Source organism: Jatropha curcas, chromosome 1, assembly GCF_041381405.1.
Source record: "Jatropha curcas cultivar XTBG-Jc1 chromosome 1, XTBG_Jcur_1.0, whole genome shotgun sequence".
NCBI lineage: Eukaryota > Viridiplantae > Streptophyta > Magnoliopsida > Malpighiales > Euphorbiaceae > Jatropha > Jatropha curcas.
In genome coordinates this window covers 9,606,947-9,629,294 of record NC_143151.1, presented here as the reverse complement: position 1 = coordinate 9,629,294, position 22,348 = coordinate 9,606,947, and the positions used below count along the sequence as shown (strand labels likewise).

Below are 22,348 nucleotides of genomic sequence, written 5' to 3'. Positions count from 1 at the left end.
AAGGTAGTGTCAATGCATTAATCCCTAAAGAAAACATTGGACCAATGTCCCTCTCTTTATTCTATTTATCCAAGGAAGAAGAGTGGGTCAACTCTTCTCACCTGCATACACGCGTATCTGGTAAGTCGGCTACCTGTTGAAAGCCCAAGGGCGGTTCTTTGTTATTCTGATCACTGTAGGAGATCAGATCGTAACATACCGGAAAATACGACAACAAAGAAACCTCGCGAGAAACCGCCGCCAGTTTTGTACTTCGTTGACCACTTCTTCATGGATACGGAGCAATATGTCCTATTGTCCACGTTAACTATAAAATAAATCTCAGCGTTCACTTTGTTAGAAAGTTAATATCCCAATGTTACACCTTCAACGGCCTCAGATCATGTCATGTTACTTCCATATCCTTACAAGACAAAAGCAGTAAACGTACGCAACCAGCAGACGGAAATTCATAAAATAGTAGTATAAAAATACATTTATCTCTCGAATCCTCTACCCACACAAAAGATCCCCAATCACCTTCTTCCCGCTTGGTGCTTCCTCTTTCTTCTTCAAGGTTCATCTATGTCTTCCTATACCAGACCATACTCATCTCAGCAGTCATATGCTCCATCCGCTCCATCCCTGCCCGAGTCTTATGAGCAGCAGCAGCAGGAGGGCTACTCATATAATGATCCTCCTTCAAGTGACTACAGGCGGCGGCAGCAGCCTCCTTATGCGGTAGGATATGGACAAGGACAAGGACAAGGACAAGGACAAGGACAGGGTGGTTACTCTTATGGAACCTCTGGTTTTCCAGCAGGGACACATCCAGATGTGATTAGGAGCTTTCAGATGGTGGATAGGGACAGGAGTGGATATATCGATGAGAATGAGTTGCAACAAGCTCTGTCTTCTGGATATCAACGGTTTCATATTAGAACTATTAGGCTGCTTATGTTTCTCTTCAGGAATCCGTATGATCCTCTACGAATTGGTTAGTTGACAAATTTAACCTTTTTAGTATACTGAACTGAATTCACAGATTTCAATTCTTAAACTGGTCTTTTGGTTTTTCTTCTGCATCGTAATTGAATTTTATGTTTTTGGGATATGCTTGTGTTAATTTCTTCTTGTATTTCAATGGGTTTGGCTTCTAATTGAAACTGTTTTTGAGCTGATTACAAAAATAAAAATTATAAAGAAAATGGATAATGACCAATTTGCCTCCTAAACTTGAATTTGGATAGATTTTGATAGTAATTTTCAACCAAAAGACTAATATGGCCAATCCATTCTTTATGCACTTGTTTTAGGGGGAAAAAAGACCCAAGTTCAATAGGCAAATTAAAGAAAAAAGTTTTGAGCTTTCACTTTGAATTCCATTGCTATTTTAGATTCGAATGGCTTTCACTTTAACATTGTAATGATGTCGGCTATACTTTTTGGATGCAGGACCCAAAGAGTTTGCTGCTTTATGGAGTTGTCTTGGTCAATGGCGTGTAAGTAATCTCTTTTTTTCCCTTTTGAATATCAAAATAGAAATTGTAATTTTGTTTTGCCAATATAATATAGCAGTTCAATTTGTTAGCATTTTGAACCATTTTCATTCTCTTTATTGTTTTAATCACCAAGAGCTGAAACTCAATAGTCTATGTTAAGGGAACTTGTAGGGAAATAAATTGCAAACTCTGCTCTTCTTTTGCTTCAACAATGAATTCCTTTTTTGGTGGGATAGAATATCGATCCTAAATTGTGTGCACCTCTCAACTGGCATTACTTATTACTTTAGATGCAATTCAAGCAATATAATGATGTTAAATTTTTGTTGCTGCCAAGCTGTTCTAGAATAGTGGCTTTGAGTTTTTTGTCCTTTTGTCTTAGGATTGTTCAGCTCTCTTTCTCGATAAGAGCAGGGGAGGAAAATAACTCAGCAATAAGAGTTTTTTTTTTTAGTTGTACATTTCCTATTTTCTGATTTATGTAGAAATCCTTAGTTTGAAAATAATAAATAAACTTAGACCTATGGGATTGCAATTTTTTGCATGAAATATAACAAATTGACTAGAATGCTAGCTTCCTCTGTTATTGTTGCTTTAGTGACCTTTGTTTGCTGAACTTTCCTGAAAATTGAGGAAAAGGAAAAGAATATATACGTAATTATGCTCAAATATATTTGAAATTATATTGTGGATCTTCTATCTTTAGCATTTTAGCCGTTAAAAGATGGATTTTTAACTTGCAGGCAATATTTGAGAGATATGATAGAGACAGGAGTGGGAAAATCGATTTGTTTGAACTGAGAGACGCTCTTTATGGGATTGGCTACACAATTCCATCTTCTGTTCTTAAAATTCTGATTTCCAAGTATGATGATGGAAGTGGCAGAAAGATTGAACTTAACTTTGACAGTTTTGTTGAGTAGGTTTCTCATTTTGAAAATTTCTCTGTCTCACATGTATTTATTTCCATGGGACCTCAAATCTGATTATGTTTCTGTTGTTTGTTGCTATTTTGACTTGCAGGTGCGGTATGATTGTGAAGGTGAGACAATAAATCCTCAAACTTTTTTCATTTAATAGTATTTAAACTAGATAGATATGCACCCTTTTAATAAAGGGTAATCGCAGTTAGTTCTTGAAAAATATTGCTAGCTGATATATTTAATCTTTCTGATGAAGGCTTAATTCATTTTATCTGTGGATTTCAGGGTCTGACGGACAAATTTAAGCAGAAGGATTCACGTTATACTGGTACAGCAACCTTCAACTATGATGAATTCATGTCGATGGTCATTCCATTTCTTGTATCATATGATTGACTGTGAAACTTCTCATGTTATGATCTTTTCATTTTTGTTTTAAGATTTGTAGTGCCTCAATTATTTTTTTTTTATTTTTTTATTTTTTTTATTTTTTATTTTGGGAAGAACTCCCATTGTTTGAAGTTTGTCAATTTTGTGAGAAATGTATATAGCATTTTGATTGCCTCTCTTTTAACACGTAATATCAAACTGATGAAAGTTGTTGGATCTTCAACCAAATATATTATTAAAGAACAACATTAATCTCCGAAGTAATTACAGAGATAAATAACAACACCAATTAAATTCTGAAACTTTTTTGTCGAACAAGTTATGAGATCTTATAAGTTAAAGCAATGCAAAATATTGAATAAAACTAACCAAGGCTGCAAGAACCACATAGCTTGGACCAGTAGAGGTTGGGGTAGCTCCATTGGCACCATGATGGTGGTCATTGTTCTGGTGATGAGACATAGCTCCGGCAGAAAGCAAAGGCACTACAGTTGCACCATGCACATACCCATCATTACCATTACCTGTAGCCTCTCCACTGTGCGCGTGACTTCCAGCTGAATGACTTGCATGGCCACCTCCATGACCTCCTCCTCCATGGCCACCACCACCACCACCTCTTCTGTCTACTGATAATAGTTGCTTTATCCCTGCTGAAACAGTTAGTTTTACAGTCATCCCCTTATTTTCGCCAATTTTTTCATTTATAGCTTTTGGTTCCTGAAGGATCAGGCCTGAAATTGTGGCACCAAGGCCAAGTTAGACGATGCACCTTTCAAAGACGCAGTATTGGTGCATCTCCCCAACATAGTAAGAAAACAAGTGCACACATTATTTTCTTTGGAAAGTTACTGTGCAGTGCACAAGGAAAGCACGTTAGTCCGATCCATTTTTTAACGAAATTATGCACGATATGAACTGTGATTTAGTGTTTCAGCTAACATTTTTACATTTTCCTAGCACTTGTATAGATTTTTACAATTTTATCCTTCAACCTTTATATAAACTTTGCATTGTCAACTGTAATGCTCCGTTTCGTATAAATGAATTTTTTATATTTGGAATGAATTTAAAATTAAAAATTCATTTTTTTTTTGTTTCTAAAATAACTTTGTGATCAGGTGTGATTTGGTTAGCCTTCTCACTTATGTGAGGAATTAGAGGTCTCGAGTTCGAATCTTCTCAACCATAATTGACTTCACCAATTTGGTGAGAGCATTCAAGAATTCAAGAGGAATCGAGTCATAAAGGATTGTTTAAATTTGTGGAATTTATTTGGAAATTCTTTTTTCTTTTTTTTTTTTTTAGAATTTAGTTTAGTTATATTCAAATCTATAAAATTGAATTCTTCATTTTTGTTTTTCACAGTAAACACAAAAATTTAAATCTATAATGAATTTCACAAAATTTATTCCAAACAAGGTGTAAATCTTTATTTGGTAATAGCAAGTTTTCAAACAATTAAAATGGTTACCATTAATAGTTTTAGATAAGCAAAATTATATGATTGGTAAAAATTGAGAGTGAGGGCAGAGAATCCGAGTTCGATTGTCCACTAGAATTTATGAATCAATTGAAAGTGCTAAAACGTGGCGGTTTTTTTCTTGAGTAATACAAAAGTGAGGGTTAAAATGATATATAAAAAGTTTGCTTCTTCATTTTGAACAACCAGAACTTAGATTTAAATGGTTTAAAACGACAAATTACATACTCATAGTTAAGGAAGAATGGGCCAGTGAAAAATTCTAATATGGTAAATTGAAAAGTTTAACGTAACTAATAAAAAAAAAAAGAAAAAAAAATAGATGAAGAGAATAAATAGTCCATTGTGGTTACAAAAGTTAAAAAAAAAAAAATGTCAAGGAGGGCTAGAGTCAAAATTACAAAAACAAAAGGACTAAAATAAAAATTTACCTAAAAAGGGCAAAAAGAAAAAAGTTGAGAGGGGTTTTGAATAACAATCACCACACGTTTGATAACTTTTATAGTGAAAACTACCTTCAACTCTTTACATTTTCTATAAGATATAAAAAGTCACCGGACCACGGTGATAAGCTATTTTTAATTCAGTTTAATTTTTAGTATACAAAGTTGAAATTTTTTTAAAAAGATCTAGTTGATTTAACTAAAACATTTCATCCAAAAAAAAAAAGAAGAAACTACAACGTTAAATCGAAACTTTACATCAAATTAGTTTTATGTCTGTAAACTAGGCAACTGGATTTAAAATTTTTATGATAAAAATTTCAATTTATTTCATTTATGCTTATTTAATTCAATTTCAACTGAACTAACCCAATATTTGCTCCTCTGTGAAAAAAAAGAAAGGGTGAGGTGGAAAAGCGAAGCCGCTTACAGGGATAAAGTAAAGTATTAAAGAAATGTTCTATTCTTGAAAGTTTGGCAAGATTGCTTGGTGGAGTAATCTTTGTTCAATCTTCACAGAAAAAGCCAAGTTTGTATCTATCTCTAAGGATTAATAGTTAATTAATAAACATAAAACGACATAAACCAAATCCTGCTTATGGAGATAACAAATCCTGAAAAAGTATTAAACTAATTTCCATCTCACAGCTGGAAAGCTCCTGCACTAGCACATGCCCACAACTATTTTCTTGATTTATGTCATTGATTGATGTAGTTTATTAGATGATTTAATTTCATCAACGGCTATGATTGTCCAAGCTCCCTCTATCAACAATTTACCAACTATTTTTCTCTCCCCAGAAAATTAATGAATCTAGTACTTAGAAACTCAATAGTTACTTGATTTTAATCAATAAAAAAGGAATTGATGAGCAATCGACGAGAGGCTATTAAAGATTAAGAGCTAAAAATAAAACAATTACCAAGTTCAAGTTTAGACATGCAAAACCCATCAATTTGTAAGTTGAAATGGAAAATTTATAGACATAAAAGAGAGGAATAGGAAAATACCTTTAGCAGTGGATGCATTTTGCAATGGATGTGCATGCAGAGGAGGAAGAAGAAGATGAAGCTGCGATAATATTACCATTATGGCCAAAAGGGGAAAGCCGAGTTTCTTGAGCCCCATTTCATTTCCTTTTGTAAACCCACAAAAAGAAGTTAGGCTTGTGTTCTCTGCTCTATCTTTATCGTCAGCGATGGAGGAGATGGGGGGTTTCTTTGTTTTCTCCAGCCGTAAAATTTGTTCTCTACGCGCTATGAATAATGAAGTTTACAAAAATGATACAACATTATTTAGGGAAAATTATTACGTAGTTCCTAAGGTTTGATAGGATTAATTACTTCGTCCTTAATTATAAAATACAATTAATTTCATCAAATAATAATGTCGTTGTTAAAATTTGTTTCGATAAGACCACTTTGTCCTTTTTTGCCTTTCATTTTTGCCGTTAATTTTTCGCAAAAAGACCACCATACCCTTGATTAACTCCATCTTTTTCTTTTTCTTCCTAATATTTTTGTCATTAAACACCTTTTAATAATATTATTTTTTAAAAGAAAAATCAGAATATTTATTATTTCAAATTAAAATAAAGAACTCCTACAAGCGTATAGTGGAACGAACCCGAGCTTTTTTTTGGAAGTCAATATGTGCTCGTATACCTCTTCTTCGTGAGGGATGTATAGAACGCAGAGGGAATGGACAGTCTAGAAGGGTTTTTAATGATCCGTGGCTAGCAGGCAATAACTCACCATATATCCAGTCCCTAAGCACAACTAGTATGGATGAGACTTATGTGGCAGACTTGATGACATTTGATGGCAGATCATGGGATCTGGAAGCAATAAATCAACTATTTAGCATGGCTGAAATTAATTTAATCCAGCAGATCCCATTGGGAATTACAGATCAAAAGGACTCTTGGATGTGGAGTTTTGATGCTAAGGGAGTGTATACAGTGAAGTCGGGTTACAATACTCAATAACGGAGACAGCATATTGCATCAAACTTGCCGCACTAGCTGTGGAGGTATGTGTGGAAATTAGCTCTCCCACCAAATGTGTTAAATTTCTTTTGGCGTGCCCTGAACGGTATTCTACCTATCTGTGCGGTGTTAGCTCAGCGCCATGTGAATACTTCCACCGAATGCCTTGTGTGTCATGGCGACTCTGAGACAACTCTTCATTGTTTAGTGACTTGTCCATTTGCTCGGGATCGTTGGATTATCTCAGATGTTGGTTGGCGAGGAGCTGTGGCTGATTTGCAGATGTTTGAGGTCACTGTGATAGACAACAGGTGCATGAGGCAGTGATGACTACGTGGGAAATTTGGAATGCTCAAATGGGATGGTTTTTCAGTAAAAGAATGTATATCCAGCTGCTGTTATTCATAAAACACGAAATTTTCTAAATAAGTGGCAGTCGATGCAACAGCAGCACTTTGTCAGTGGTGGTGTGCCCGTTCAAGTGGGACTCACACAGTTTGAAAAGAAAAAAATAATAATAATAATAAAGAGAGAAAAACGGGTTATTTGAAAATGTCAAAAAGTTGACAGAAGATTGTCAATCAACCATTACCTAAATGGAGAGCTGTGTGTAACACACACACGACTCTCACATTACCTCTCCTATAAAAAAGGAGTTGCCTCGTTTGATATATAGCCACAGATTAATTTTTATCTGTGAAGAAAAGATTTGAGAGTATTTAGTTTTAAGAAAAGGGATCTTAAAACTAAGGGTTTAAAAAAATAATGAAGATTATTGGGGTGTTTTTGAGAAACACTTGTGAGTGCCACTATTTTGTATTACTCTTTGTACGCCTACTATTTTTAATAGTGGAAGAAATATTCGGAGTTGGTCCCGTGGACGTAGCCTTAAACAGTTGAGGGTGAACCACGTAAATTTCTGTGTGTCCCATTTCTATTTTTCCACTGCCGTAATTATTTTCGTAATTATATTGCCGGTATCCTAACACACTTAAGATACGCAGTTCCAACATTGCCTTTTGCTGTTAAATGGCAACGCCCACCACATGGATTCAAGTGTAACGTTGATGCCTGTTTTGATAAAGCTACGGGGATGGCGGGTATTGGTTTGCTTATTAGAGATGCTGCTAGTTCTTTTATTTTATTGCAGGCAAGGCAATGTGTTTAGGCAGGGTGCAAGGTCCTTCGATAGCTGAAACTATTGGAGTGTGTGAAGCCCTTAGTTTAATGAAGAACCATTATTATGCTACTCCTCTAGTCCTTGAAACGAACTGTTTACTAGTAAAACAAGCTCTGGATGGAAACAAGCAAAATCATTCCTATTTTTCCCTTTTGATTCATGATTGTAAAACCCTCTAGGAAGTTTACTTCATTATCCTACTCTTTCGTTAAAAATCAGCGAATCATGTTGCTCATTCCTTAACACGAGCTACAGGTTTTATATCTAGTATTGTAGAGTGGATTAATACCCATCCCTCTATTATTCATTATGTACTGTTTTTTTATCTTAATAATAATTAAGCAGTATTCCTTTTCAAAAAAAGAAAAAGACTACTTAGTCCCTTTTTGCCTTTAATTTTTACTGTTAATTTTTCACAGAAAGACCACTATACCCTTTATTAACTCCATCTTTTTCTTTTTCTTCCCAATACTTTTGTCATTAAATACCTTTTAACAATATTATTTTTTAAAAGACAAATCAGAATATTTATTATTTCAAATTAAAATAAATGAAATTTAAAAATACTTCTATCAATTAGTTTTTAGAAGAAATCAAACTAGAAATTTCATTAAAAGAAAATTATATACAGATATGAGATACAGATCAATATATTTCTATATTTTTGCATAGAAAGTCTAATAATAAACTGATATAAAGAATAAAAAAAACACAATCTGATTTGAAGTATCTGATCGAATTGGCAAAGTATAATATTTGTGCTATTACTAAAAGACGAAATCCAGTTTAGAAAGAGAAAATCCGTTGCTAAACCTCGAAAAACCCTTAGTAAATTCATTTTAGCAACAGATCAAAAACGAATAGCTTCCCTTCCAAAAAGCGCCTTCCTAATTATGTAGCAACGGGAATACAAATCCGTGGCTAATTTAGCAACGGAAAAGATTCCACATCTGTTGCTGAAAGCCAATCCATTTGGGAACCAATTTGCATGTCAATCCGTTCCTAATCCGTATCTAATCCATTGCTTAAACCATTAATAATCCCTTGCTAAAACCGTTGCTATTTCTGTCCATTGCTAAATCCCTTCACAATTGTATTTATATAATATTAAAATCCATTACTAATCCCTGGCTAAATCTGTTGCTATATCTATCCATTGCTAAATCGCTTGCTAAACATATTTGTATATTATTGGAATCACTAGCTTAATTCCTTGCTAAATCCCTTACTAAAATGTATTTATATGTTGATAAAATTCCTTACTAATCACTAGCTGAATCCACTGTTATTTCTTTCTTTTTTCTTTTTTTTATATTTGCTTAATACCAAAAGGGAAAAATAAATATAAAACTATCAAATTTTTAATAAAGATGATTGTATTAAAAATATTAATGCCTAATAAATACAAAATTTTTCTAGTTAACAAATCAAATAAATACATAAATGTCTAATAAATCTAAGATCTACTCAAATAAATAGCATTAATATCTCTAGTAAGTATCTGTTTAATTATTTCAAACTTAAAATTATAACAGGACAAGCTTCGTAATATTAACCCTGTAACTATTTTATGTTGACTGAAATTAAAGGTTCCTAATATATATAAATACTGCCAAATAGGCAAAAAATAAATAAATAAATACAAACAACAAGGAATATTAGAAACTGCACCCACATGAGTATCAGTATATCACTTAGTATCATAGCTATTATCCAACTCCTTATTATGCTAATCCATAATAACTGATCATAAAACCGTTATTTCAGTTAAAATCCATCCCAAACCAAGAACAGAAAAATCTCAATTTCCAATTAGATACCAATAGAAAACCCACTGTCATTCCTCCATATTCTATATAATCACAATGAACCAGTAAGCAATTATAAAGCCGAAACCTGCTAAATTAAGATATAGTTGATAACTGTATCTCTTATTTATTTAAATATTTACTCTAATTTAATTCCTTTTAAAAAATATTAAATATAATTTTTCTTTTCAAACTCTCAAAAGTCAATTTCAGATCAAAATCCAAAAACCTAGAAAGAAAAGTACAAAATATAAAAACAAAAGTAATAAAAAGAGAGAAGAATGAAAAGATTGCTTACTTCTTGTAGTTCATTGAGCTCTCGTCACTCATTGTTGATTCGACAAATTTTATTTTCAATCTTGAAGATAAAACTCAAGACAGAGAAAAACTACTAGAGAAATTGTAACTAGGACTAAGGCTTTAAGAAACAAAGCATAGAAGTTGGATGAGATGAGAGGGATAGAAAAGCCACCAATCAGATGAGAGGAGCGGCGACTGAAGAAGACAGAGGGACGACCTTTTAGGTTATTGTTAAAACCAGAACGACATCATTTCCCTTTAGTTTTTTTTTTTTAAGTTTTTTTTTTTGAAAGGTTTAAGTTTTTTTTTTTTTTAATTTATGGAGGAGTAAATTAAATCGGTTCTTAAGTAACAAATAAAAAAATATTATTCGAAATATATTAATTATTTTATTCTTCTTTTTTAGCCATGGTAGAAAAAGATAAAGATCAATAAAAAAAAGTCATGGATTATAAATCAATTTAAGCAATAAATTTCATTGCCAATTTGTATTAGGTCTAAATTTATAAATTTCATTCTAAATAAATAATTTTTATTTTAAATAAAAAATTTTAATTATAAACTATGTGAAAATTTTTTTCATATTTTATAAATTAAATTACATATAATTATTTTTATTTTATTTTTTGAAAAATGGCCGTCCAAGTAAATATATAGTAAAAAATACTTAAAAAATAATTTGTAAATCTAAAATATGAACTTCACAAATTTAATTGAAATTTTCAATTTTATAAAAAAAGTGAGAAATTATTATTTTATATATGTTTTTTAAAATTAATTTGCATCATGTATTGTAGTTGATAATTTATTTAATTGATAAATAAAAAATCTTATCATTTTTTTTCCAAAACTAAAAACTTTATATATATTTTTAGTTAAGTTTGAAAATAAAATAAAGAAGATAAAAAATTAATGGATTACAGGAGTAGGAAACATGTTTCCATAACAATTAGCAACGGATTAAAATCCGTTGCTCACTGCGTTGCTAACCGTTATGTATCCGTTATTATGACGCGTTAAATCCTACTAATTTTAGCAAGGGATTTAAGATGAGTTAAATCCTACTAATTTTAGCAACGGATTTAAAATGCCTTGCTAAATTTCATTGCTAAACTGTTGCTAATCCATTGCTATTTTACCCGCCAAATTTTGCAGAGTAAATTAGTAGCTAGTTAGCAAGGGATTGCATCCGTTGCTAATATTCTCTGTCTACTCCATTGCTGATTCATTGATAATTTTTTAATTTGGCTTTTGCTTTCAGTCCGTTATCAATTTGTTGCTAATCGATTACTAATGAGCAATGCATATATATATATATATATATGCAATCATTTGCTTCACTTGGTGGCTATTCATGGCCATTGTTCGACTCTATGGTCTTTCTACAAATCCTATTTGATTACCTTCAAATTTCTTCCTTTTGCTGAAGAGGAGATTTGCACTATTTTGTACATAATTATCCAAATAATAAAAGACCCTACACAAAATCACCATAATTGTGACAACAATAACTCAGAACTAAATATGAGAACAAAACCCCAAAATATGGGCAAATACTTCCGTCATTGAATACCTTTAACAATACTTTTTCTCTTGAAAAATCAAACCTTTTATTATTTCAAATTAACAAAATAAAATAAAAAAAGTTTGACTATCAATTCTAGGGTGGACATTGAGTCACCAAAATGCTTTTTATTTTTTCAATTACTGATGAAAGAAATATAAGCTAGCTGAGAAGCCAATTTAGGTTTATTACCTTTATCTCTCTTTTTATGTTCTATGTGTCAAGATGAAAAAAATAAAAGAAAAGAACACGTCCGAAATCATTGCAGAAATAACTCTAGAAGTTAGAGATATACAACAGTTGAGTCAGGACGATGATTATATAATTTTCAATCCTGTCTCAATGCATGAAAATATAAAAATGGAGTTTTATTCATATTCTAATAGATATATAGTCTCGTATCATTTTGTTCCATTTGTTGGAATGGAACAGGATGACAATTTAAGTCCATGGGGTTTAAATTAGGAGTCAATCAATATTTTTAATATTCTCAGTAGATTAAAAAAAACTAGAATTGCATTAGTTATCAATTACAATCAAACAAAATTCATCACTAGAAATTTGAGTTGAAAAAAAAAAAAAAGAATGAAGTTAAATAATTCAACTATTAGTCTACTACCAAAATCATAATAGAAAATCTGTTAATTGTTACTTTTTAGAAAATCAAATTTTAGTACTCACTTGATATAATCTCCAACTTCATCTTAAAAATAAAATAATAGTATAAGCATAATCACTAATTAGATTACAATTAATGTTTTCTATTGTACAAATTAATATTTTCATTTTTTTGTTTTACAAAAAAATTTATTCAAAAAAAATTATTTAATACATAGAAGAATAATAGAGAAAAATCTATGTTGAAAATTTTATTTTAATTAATTATTCCATTTTATATTTAGAAAAAAATTATTTTCTTTTATATTATTATTACCTTAACAAGTAAAGTGATTTAATGGACATGATTTGAGATTCATAAAAGAGAGATACACCTGGAATTTTAGAATAAAATGAGAGGAAAATACCCAATTTCTCAAAAAGGGATGGGACGGAATGGAACTTGAGTTCATACAAATCTGTTTTAATCAAAGAATCAATTCCGTTGGAAAGTAATTTGAGGATGAAATTTGGATTGAGACTATTAAACTAATATCTGGATCTCTCAAGATAAAAAATTGGGATGATTTTTGGGAATGGATTGGGATTCCTGTAATGCCATTCACATCCCCACTGAAAATGTCACATGAATAATAGATGAGATATTAGGGGGAAAGGGATTATAGAATTATCTATGTATGAATTTGTTGCTATTCATCTGGATCCAAAAAAGATCTAAAAGAAACTGCAAATTAGCTCTAGATATTATCCAATATTAAGGAACTGCTACAAAAATTATTGAGCATAAATAAATATCAAATTTGAGTTGGCTCCCTCCTCATATTGAATTTAATTCAGAAGAAGCAAGCATATTAAGCATAAAGAAGCATTAAATTTTTAGTAAAGAATCAAGAGTAAAAAGTACATTAAATTTGAGTAAAAAGTACATTAAATGTTGTACAATTTCATCCCACTTGCTATTTTATACTGCTTTTCTTCTTCTCTCTATTCTTAGTTATTCGTTTGTGGATATATATATATATATATATATATATTGAGAAGAGAAAAAAGTACATTAAATTTCACATAAATTATCAAATCAATTAATGTTATAAAATGATAAGAAAAGAAGGGAAAGAATCCAAGAAAGAATAGAGAGAATCCAAGAGTGTCTTTCTTATTGACGAGAAACCATATATATAGGTACACAAAGTGAAACCTTAATAGAAAAAAATAGAGTTCTACCCAAATTAAAAAGATATAGTTTTCACTAATTTGGAATAGTGATTTCTATCCCACATAGGACATTCACTAATTTCATAACACTCCCCTTTGGATGTCCATTCTTCAAAGAATATGCCTTGTTAAAACTTTACTAAGAAAAAATCTTGTGGCAAAAAATCTTAGTGAAGAAAAAAGAGTACATTATTTTTTTCTTAAATACACGTTGAAATATTGCCTTATTGAAAAGTTTTACAGGAAAATCCAGAAGGAAATAAGCTTGGTTAAAGGAAAAAGAATACAGTGCGTATTTACTCCCCTTCATGAAGATAAATCTTGAGATTTTTGAGTTTATGCAATCCAATTTTATGCTTCAATCCTTCAAAACTTGTGGTAGAAAGCTTTTAGCTGAAAATTTATAGTAGAAAATGTTTTGATGAGCAAATCAACAATATTATTGCTTGAGTGGTTAAACTTCAAAATCACCGTTTTTTTGTAGACCATTAGCAAAGAAGAATTTTTGCAAAATATGCTCTTCTTGTTTTCTTTAATATATCATTCTTTGAATATGTTAAAATATTTGTCTGAATCAAACACATTCTCATCTTTCTACATGAGTTGCTAAAAGTGTTAACATGACTAAATAAAGCAGCAATACTTTGTTTCTTGAATGTTATGAAATAATTGTACATCGACATGTGAATGAATGACTTATTTGTGATCTAACATAATGTGAATTAGATAATAACCTGCATTCTCATAGTTAATCAAATTTGATTTTGACATGTTAGTTATAATATAACCCATATATGTCATATGTCATAGAGATATCAAAATATATGTTTAACTTCATTCAATTTCTTATGTTCAAAATCAATTATATTTTTCTAATAATATTTATAAAAAAAATGCTTATATCAAGTTATATGACTAATTAACACGATACATTAGCATCTTTATTGCATTAAGATGTGGTACTTCAAGACCAATAAGTTTCTTCATAATTTTTTTCAAAGTTGAAAAAAGGTTATTTCCTTGTCATGTGACCTCACAACCATTGGCATCCACATTAAATAATTTTAATAATTTAGTTACATATGTGGATTTATGGATAAAATTACATTTATGAAATGCTCGTTTTTTAGGCCGAGACAGGACTTTATATTCCTAATGTTTTTCATCTCAAACTCTTCCTTTAGGGAAGCTATAATTTTTGAAAGATATTCAGGAGTTCCAATAATGTTCATGAATCAAATATTGATAAATCTCTTTATAAAAAATTCATGAACATATAATAATATCATTATAATATTCTTTCAACAAATATTCATTAATCAAGATATCACCTTACTCATGATAAAATATCAAAAGTATGAAAGCATGTGACTTTCAACAAAAGAATATTCTGAATACAATATAATCATAAAATAATAAAAATATTTTCTCAACCATAAATATCATTGAGGCGATTATACCATATGTATTGAGATTTCATTAATCCATAGTGAATATATATATTTCTCGGGATCTCGATTTCCTTCCTTCAAGCATTTTTCAATATTTTATGGATATCATTATCCATTAATACGTGTAGAGCTCTATACAATCTAATTGAATAATTTCTTGAGAATTTAATTTTTATGCTTCAAGCATTTTAATCTTTCATGGATTTTGATATAGATATCTATATCAAGTGAGCAAGTGAGCCATGTAAATAGGCAGTCATTAATCAATTAGACGCTTTCAAGTTCTTATAAATTATCAGACTAATCAAATATCAAATTATAATTACATCCGCTATATGAGGGTTTTATCCTAATAATCAATGTCAATTCTTTGCAAAAAACTTATTTAAGAAGTTGTACTTCGTATCTCATAAACCAATTTTAATTTCACACGAATACATATTTGTATTCTACTGGCTTGATATCTCTTGATATTAAAATTTCAAAACTTTACTTTTCAAGTAAATTAAATGCCACATGCGTCATTCTATTTTAGCTAATCAATTTTATGCTATATTCTCCAATAGACTATGCTCAATATCCTCATCATTTTTCACATTTTTAATTGCTATAGTTTATGTATAAAAATATCGTGGACATTTATTTTTACATCGATTCAACCTTTGTCTAGACATGACATAATTTATTGAGATCTCATCATTTTCAATGATTTCAGGCACTTGAGTTTTTTCTGGAAACTTATTATTCATGTCGGGAACTTCTTTCACAGTTTGCTCTTCTAGTACTTGACCATCTTGAATATTTGCTCTTTTTTTTCTAAGATTTTTATCCTTGGAACCAATTGGTCTAACATGCTTCAGGTGTACCTTAGACTCATTAGCATAAACAGTTTGTCCTTCAAGGACTTCAATTATAATAAGAGCATTTGTAGCTAGTATGTGAAATTTAATTATTTCATGTTGGATCAATAAATATCTGACAACTATTTGCAATATTTTACAAATGAATTATTTTTTGAAATTTTAAATGTACATTGCCTTACATGAGGATCAAGATATAACAAGGGTAATTCTTTCCAACTAATTTATTCTTCTGGCTGCTTATATTTTCTCCCCCTAATGTCAGTATTCATAATAATTAGTAAATTTGCGACATACAACTTTCTTATTTAAAAGTTCTAAATATTTAATCATATATCATATCCGATATATATTTTCAACCCCTTTAAGGATCCGTCTTAGTGCATTGTGGTAGAGCAATTAGAACATATAACACACATTCAAAAATTCCTGGGTAGATAGTATTTGGTTATTGATCCAAAATCAATTATAAAGGAGAGAACATATAATAACTTATTGGCTTAATACGCGTAAATACTACTGCATATAATAGCATGTCCCTCTATAAAAATAGGGAGCTTTGTTCTTATAATAATTGTCTTGCAATTAATTTTAATCATTTAATAAATGACTATACTAAATCATTTTGAGCATAAATAAAAATAATAATGAGTTGCTGTAAAATTATTTCAAATAACACATGTCATAATCATTAAAGGCCTAATGTATAAATTTACCATCATTTTCAAAATAAATTGTCTTGATATTGTAGTCTAGAAATCATGAGCTTAATCAAATTATTTGAGCAAATAATGTTTGAAACTTGAAGTTGCAAGTTAATAATCATATAACTATCTTTTGGATGCATTCACAAAATATCTAAATGATCTACATGATGGATGGATTTATCAATAATTTCCCTTTATATATTCCTAAAAATGCAAGCAATTCAATTTGAACTCTTGGCGATCGCTCAATAATTAATTTGTTTTGAGAACAAACTAAGCATGAAAAATTCATTAGATTTGAAGAAACTTTTGGTTCTTCAATAAATATCCAAATAAGAATTTAAATTTTCTTCTCGCATCATTATTGATCAGGATGGTCCAACCGACCATACCAAATAATAGATTTGTAAACTTTTAAGTTTACAATTATATTTATTTCAATCGTCATCTTCATATGATAAATATTTTAATGGATATCTTTGGAATAATGTATTAAGCATAAAATTCATTCTTTTAGATAGTAATATTTGCTCTTTTGGAGTCTTTAAATACTCTTTTACTATCAAAACCAAATTTATCTTTCAATATTTTGGTGTACAAGAAGTACATAACCAATATTTATATATGCCACATTATTTGTACCACTTATGATGGTAAAAATTATTCTTAATTATGTGACCACCATAATTACTAAGATCATTATTTCAATTGTAATCTTATTAAGATTCCCAACGATGAATATATCTTTTTCATTGTACATGTCCACGCCCAATGTTATATGTTATTGCATTCATTTTAGAGAATGCATAATATCTAATTGGATGGATCTTACTACTCCCATATCTAGTATTATATGTTATTCCATTCACTTTAAGAAATGGAGCAAATCCAATTTTAGGACGTAATAATATTTATTAAGTGCTCATTATTTTGCTCAGTGATAAATAAATATGAAATATATCTTAAGACATTTTCTCTCGATATTGCTACTTCAGTAGCATATTCGAGGTATAAGTATCATTGGTAATTATAGCTCAAGAGCTAAGATAGGCTTTGAACATGATAACAACAATATCATTATATTTAAGAAATAGATCAATCAATTCTTAAAATTTGTACCACATGAATAATATATGCCAATATATAATGATAATTATAATAATAAACAAATAACCTTAATGTTGAAAAATTAAAATAACCTACAGTTTTATGATCTTGTAATGATAATCTATCCATGATGAGCTTTTGATCGTAGTACCTTCCTTTCAAATCATTTCAAAGAACAAGCAAATATTTAACTATCAAATATTCAATAGGAAAAAAATATTGTCTTGGAACTATTTTGATTAGATTCTTGATTTCTAATGTGGATTGCGTCTTCAAGATCCATAGCATCTAGTAGTTGTAATACTTTGTGCCCATAATATCGAGGGCTATAAATTTAAGACTTAATTCAAGATTTACAAAGATTTAATTGATAAGCAGCCTACCTAGCTGTATCTGGTGTGCATCTGTTCAAGTCAAATTTCTGTTGTAAATTCCCTTTCTATAGTGATATTTGTTTAGTCAAACCTATTGTAACTATCCTAGTTTATAGGGATTCTATTTGTTGGCTCTTCAACAATCTGATATTGGGGCCTCATCTGCAATTGTATATAAATTGACTAATAATAGAAGCTGCAGAGTGTGTACAACATTTACAAAGAAATCCTATTCTTTTATGCTATTAGAGCCCAATTAAGGTTTCAACACCAATTTCTTTTTTTCTCGTCTCTTTTTTCTGCTATTCATGGCTCCTCAACCACCCTCTTCAACCACTAGTTACTCTACATCAGTTCCAATGGCCATTTTACCTTCCACTATTCCTTCGATTCACAATCAAGTTACTGTCAAACTCACCTCCTCCAATTATATTATCTGGAAAACACAATTAGTTCCTCTTCTATATGGTCAACAGCTGTTCCATCATGTTGATGGCTCTATTAATCGTCCTCCAAAAGAGATTAACAATTCTCCAAATCCTACCTATCAAGAATGGTTTATCAAAGATCAAACTGTGCTAGGCTAGATTCTAAGCTCTCTCTCTCTGAATCGGTTCTATCTCAAGTAGTTGGTGCTAACACGAGATATGCAGCTTGGAGCCGCCTCCAAACTACTTACGCTTCTGGATCTCGGGCACAAATCAGAACCATAAAAAATGCCCTCCATTCTCTATCTCGCGACACTGATCCTATTGCCACCTACATGAGTCATGCAAAGCAATTGTTTGACCAACTGGTTGCTCTTGATGCTCCTATCTCTAAAGATTATCTAATCAATCATATATTGTGCGGTCTTGGCTCAGATTACAGGCCATTCACACGAAATTTAGAGGCCTGATTGCAATCGATTTCTTTTGATGATCTCTTTGGCCTTCTGCTTTCGGAAGAGATGCAACTCCAGAGCTTTAATGCTGTTGTTCCTTCACCAGTTATGGCTCATTACACTAATCGCCAAAACAATCGTGGTGGTTATCAATCGAGGGGACGAGGTCGTGGTGGTCGACGTGGTGGTTATCAATCCAATTCTGGTCGTGGACGGACTCCAACAAATACTGACAGCTTTAGCCTGACCTGTTACAACTGTGGTGGTCAGGGTCACACTTCAAACCTCTGTCCCAGTCCCAAATACAACAACCAAAGTTCCAAACCTGTCAGCAACTATTCTTCATCACCTAAAACTTCTAATAAACCTTGGATTATGGACAGCGGAACGACTCATCACTTGACATCTGAATTGGAGAACTTGGGCATTCATTCCGAATACTCTGGAACTGATGAAGTAACTCTCACCAATGGTAAAAGCTTACCTATTTCTCATATCGGTTCTGCTGATCTTACTCTCAATTCTCATAATTTTTCGTTAGACACTATTTTGCATGTTCCTGAGTCTAACACTAATCTATTATCTGTTCGTCAAATTTCCATTTCTAATGATGTCTCACTGGAATTCTTTCCTAATTTTTTTTGTGATCAAGGACCTTCGAACGAGGCAGCTACTTCACAAGGGACAAGTTAAAGACGGTCTTTATCATTTAGTTTTTGATGCTATTCCACCAGCCTACAATTTAGTCTCATTATCAACTTGGTATGATCGTTTAGGCCATGCTTGTTCTAGAACAATTAATAAAGTCTTATTGTTGAATAATTTGTCTGCTTCTGGTAGTATGAATAAATCTTTGTGTGAAACGTGTTGTGTTAGCAAATCACACAAACTTCCTTTTCCTGATTGCAAAAGAACCATTAGAATTAATATGTTTTGATTTATGGGGTCCTGCGCCCATTCCTTCCTCTAATGGTTGTTTCTATTATGTACTCTTTTTTTATCATTATACCAAATATTCTTGGATTTACTTTATTCTCAAAAAATCTGATGTTTTTTCGTGTTTTATCAAGTTCCAAGCAATCATCGAAAAATTTTTTGGGAAAACCATTAAATAATTCCAATCCGACTGGGGAGGGGAATATCAAGCACTTCCAAACTATTTGGCTGAAACTGGAATAATTCAAAGAAGCTCCTGCCCACACACACCTGAACAAAATGGATGTGCAGAAAGAAAACACCTCACATAACTGAAACAGGCCGAGCCTACTTAATTCATGCTTCTGTACCACCTAAATTTTAGGATCATGCATTTGCTGCTGCTGTTTACACCATCAATAGACTTCCCACTCCAACCCTTAATCATAAATCACCATACCAAAAAATTTTTCAGCGTAACCCGGACTATAATTTCTTTCGTGTCTTTGGTTGTTGTTGTTATCCTTGGTTGCGTCCATATACAAAAAATAAACTCGAACCTCATTCATCAAAGTGTGTCTTTATTGGTTACAGTCTCTTGCATAAGGATTATAAATGTCTCTCTTTGTCTACAAATAAAATATTCTTCTCACGTCACGTTTTATTTGATGAACAGGTTTTCCCTTTCAAGGAAAGTGATGGCCGGTCTTCTGTCCTTGGTTCACCACCACCTTTGCCACAAATATTATCTCTAGTCAAGCCAATTCCTCCACCTTCCTTGCCTCCTGTTAGTGGCCCACTTCTGCTCCATCCGATCAATACAGCTAGTCATATTGTCCCCAACGAAGTCCCTGCAGAAACTACAACACACAATCCACCACCACCCACTGCTCACCTGCAACATCCTATTCCACTGATACAACTTGTTACTTCTCCACCAATTCAACTACCCAAACAACATCTCAGCCTACTCACCATCCCATGGTCACACGTTCAAGAACCGGGAGCCTTAAGCCAAAATCCTATCAAGCAATTACAACATTCGCTACTCCTTCCACGTATCTTGAAGCTGTCAAACATCCAGTTTGGCGCAAAGCCATGTCTGAGGAGATTGATGCACTCATGGCTAATGGTACTTGGGATTTAGTACCGCGTTCACAAGCTTCTAATATCATCGGGTGTAAATGGGTCTTTCGTACTAAGTCTAAACGAGATGGTTCAATTGATCGTCACAAAGCACGGTTGGTTGCTAAAGGTTTTCACCAACGACCAGGTGTGGGCTATATTGAAACCTTTAGCCCTGTTATTAAACTTGCTACTGTTCGATTAATATTGTCTATTGCAGTCAACCTTGCCTGGCCTATTCGACAACTTGATGTGTCCAATGCCTTTCTGCATGGAACTCTTGATGAACCAGTATTCATGGACCAACCTCAAGGCTTCCATGATCGTAACAAGCCTGATTTTGTTTGTGCTTTAAAAAAGTCTTTATATGGGTTAAAACAGGCTCCCCGTACTTGGTATTTTTATCTTACCAATGCATTACAGAAGCTTGGTTTTAAAGGATCCAAAGCAGATAGCTCCTTGTTTGTATATTCTTCTAGTTTGAACTTAGCTTACTGCCTAGTCTATGTCGACGATTTGATTTTGACAAGGACTTCTTCGAGTCTACTTCGCCATATTATTAGCCAGCTTAGTAACTCAGTTGCACTAAAAGATTTGGGCCCGCTTCATTACTTCTTGGGTGTCGAGGTCTCTTCTTCATCTAATGGCCTTCATCTTTCACAGTCCAAGTACATTTGGGAAATCCTCAAACGTGTTAATATGCATGAAGCAACTCCAGTAAACACGCCTTCTTCTCCACAAACCTTATTGTCTAAGGATAGTTCCTATAATTTTGAGAATCCTAAACTTTTTCGGCAGGTGGTGGGCATGCTTCAGTATTTAGCTCTAACACGTCCTGATATTACTATGGCGGTTAATAAAACATCCCAATTTATGCACTCTCCTTCCGTCAATCATTGGCAGGCTGTTAAGCGTATGCTTCGGTATCTCCGTGGTACAACAGATCATGGTCTATTAATCCGTTCGAGCTCTTTTCCCTCCTTATTTGCTTTCAGTGATGCTGATTGGGGAGGTGATCAAATTGACCGTAAGAGCACTTCGGATTATGCTGTGTTTTATGGTGTTAATATAATTTCTTGGTGTTCCAAGAAACAGCAAACTGTTGCTCGCTCCAGCACTGATTCGGAATATCGTGCATTGGCAACCGCAACATCTAAAGTATATTGGTTACAAGGTCTTCTTCATGAACTTAAGCAATCTGTTCCTTCTCCTCCACGTATTTGGTGTGATAATGTTTCGGCTACCTATCTTGCAGCCAATCCAGTATTTCATGCTCGGTCTAAACACCTTGAACTTGATTTTCATTTTGTTCGAGATCAGGTTCGAAAGAAGAACCTTCGAGTTTCTTACATCTCTACTACCAATCAGCTAGCTGATATATTAACAAAACCGTTGTCCAAGAATCAGTTTCTTGATTTGAAGTTCAAACTGAAGGTTGTTCCTCCTATCAGTTTGTGGGGGGGGGTGATAAGTAGCCTACCTAGCTGTATCTGGTGTGCATCTGTTCAAGTCAAATTTCTGTTGTAAATTCCC

At 32.2% G+C, this 22,348-nt stretch overlaps 3 protein-coding genes across 5 annotated transcripts; 2 read left to right on the top strand and 1 right to left on the bottom strand.

Moving 5' to 3' along the window:
• Positions 1–133: 133 nt before the first annotated feature.
• LOC105637301 (Calcium-binding EF-hand family protein) lies at positions 134–2,971 on the top strand. Its single transcript, XM_012220733.4, has 5 exons — positions 134–976; positions 1,435–1,481; positions 2,225–2,400; positions 2,505–2,523; positions 2,690–2,971. Exons 1-5 carry the CDS (start codon positions 565–567, stop codon positions 2,798–2,800), a joined length of 765 nt encoding a protein of 254 aa, XP_012076123.1. The 5' UTR covers positions 134–564; the 3' UTR covers positions 2,801–2,971.
• A 31-nt stretch (positions 2,972–3,002) lies between these two features.
• On the bottom strand, positions 3,003–6,366 carry LOC105637302 (uncharacterized). Of its 3 annotated transcripts, XM_012220734.4 has the most exons (3): positions 6,348–6,366; positions 5,732–5,977; positions 3,003–3,528 (listed from the first exon to the last, which is right to left on the bottom strand). In XM_012220734.4, the coding sequence occupies exons 2-3, from the start codon at positions 5,847–5,849 to the stop codon at positions 3,131–3,133; spliced, it is 516 nt and encodes a 171-aa protein (XP_012076124.1). In that variant the 5' UTR covers positions 5,850–5,977; positions 6,348–6,366; the 3' UTR covers positions 3,003–3,130. The 3 variants fall into 3 exon arrangements, with proteins under 3 accessions (XP_012076124.1, XP_012076125.1, XP_020536241.1); XM_012220735.4 differs by lacking the exon at positions 6,348–6,366 and having other exon boundaries at positions 3,003–3,447; positions 5,732–6,062; XM_020680582.3 differs by lacking the exon at positions 6,348–6,366 and having other exon boundaries at positions 3,003–3,444; positions 5,732–6,060.
• Positions 6,367–18,445: 12,079 nt separating this feature from the next.
• LOC149498966 (uncharacterized) lies at positions 18,446–19,468 on the top strand. The gene is made up of 2 exons (XM_089721481.1): positions 18,446–18,743; positions 18,840–19,468. The coding sequence occupies exons 1-2, from the start codon at positions 18,446–18,448 to the stop codon at positions 19,466–19,468; spliced, it is 927 nt and encodes a 308-aa protein (XP_089577607.1).
• The last annotated feature ends 2,880 nt before the right edge of the window (positions 19,469–22,348 follow it).

Excerpts from the sequence above, each read along its gene's own strand:
- LOC105637302 (XM_012220734.4), bottom strand. The coding sequence starts at position 5,849 with ATGGGGCTCAAGAAACTCGGCTTTCCCCTTTTGGCCATAATGGTAATA. Across the intron at positions 3,529-5,731 it reads AAATGCATCCACTGCTAAAG|GCCTGATCCTTCAGGAACCA; the intron begins GTATTTTCCTAT and ends CCACAATTTCAG.
- LOC105637301 (XM_012220733.4), top strand. The coding sequence starts at position 565 with ATGTCTTCCTATACCAGACCATACTCATCTCAGCAGTCATATGCTCCA. Across the intron at positions 977-1,434 it reads GTATGATCCTCTACGAATTG|GACCCAAAGAGTTTGCTGCT; the intron begins GTTAGTTGACAA and ends TTTTGGATGCAG. Across the intron at positions 1,482-2,224 it reads GTTGTCTTGGTCAATGGCGT|GCAATATTTGAGAGATATGA; the intron begins GTAAGTAATCTC and ends TTTAACTTGCAG.
- LOC149498966 (XM_089721481.1), top strand. The coding sequence starts at position 18,446 with ATGGTTTATCAAAGATCAAACTGTGCTAGGCTAGATTCTAAGCTCTCT. Across the intron at positions 18,744-18,839 it reads AATCAATCATATATTGTGCG|AGATGCAACTCCAGAGCTTT; the intron begins GTCTTGGCTCAG and ends TGCTTTCGGAAG.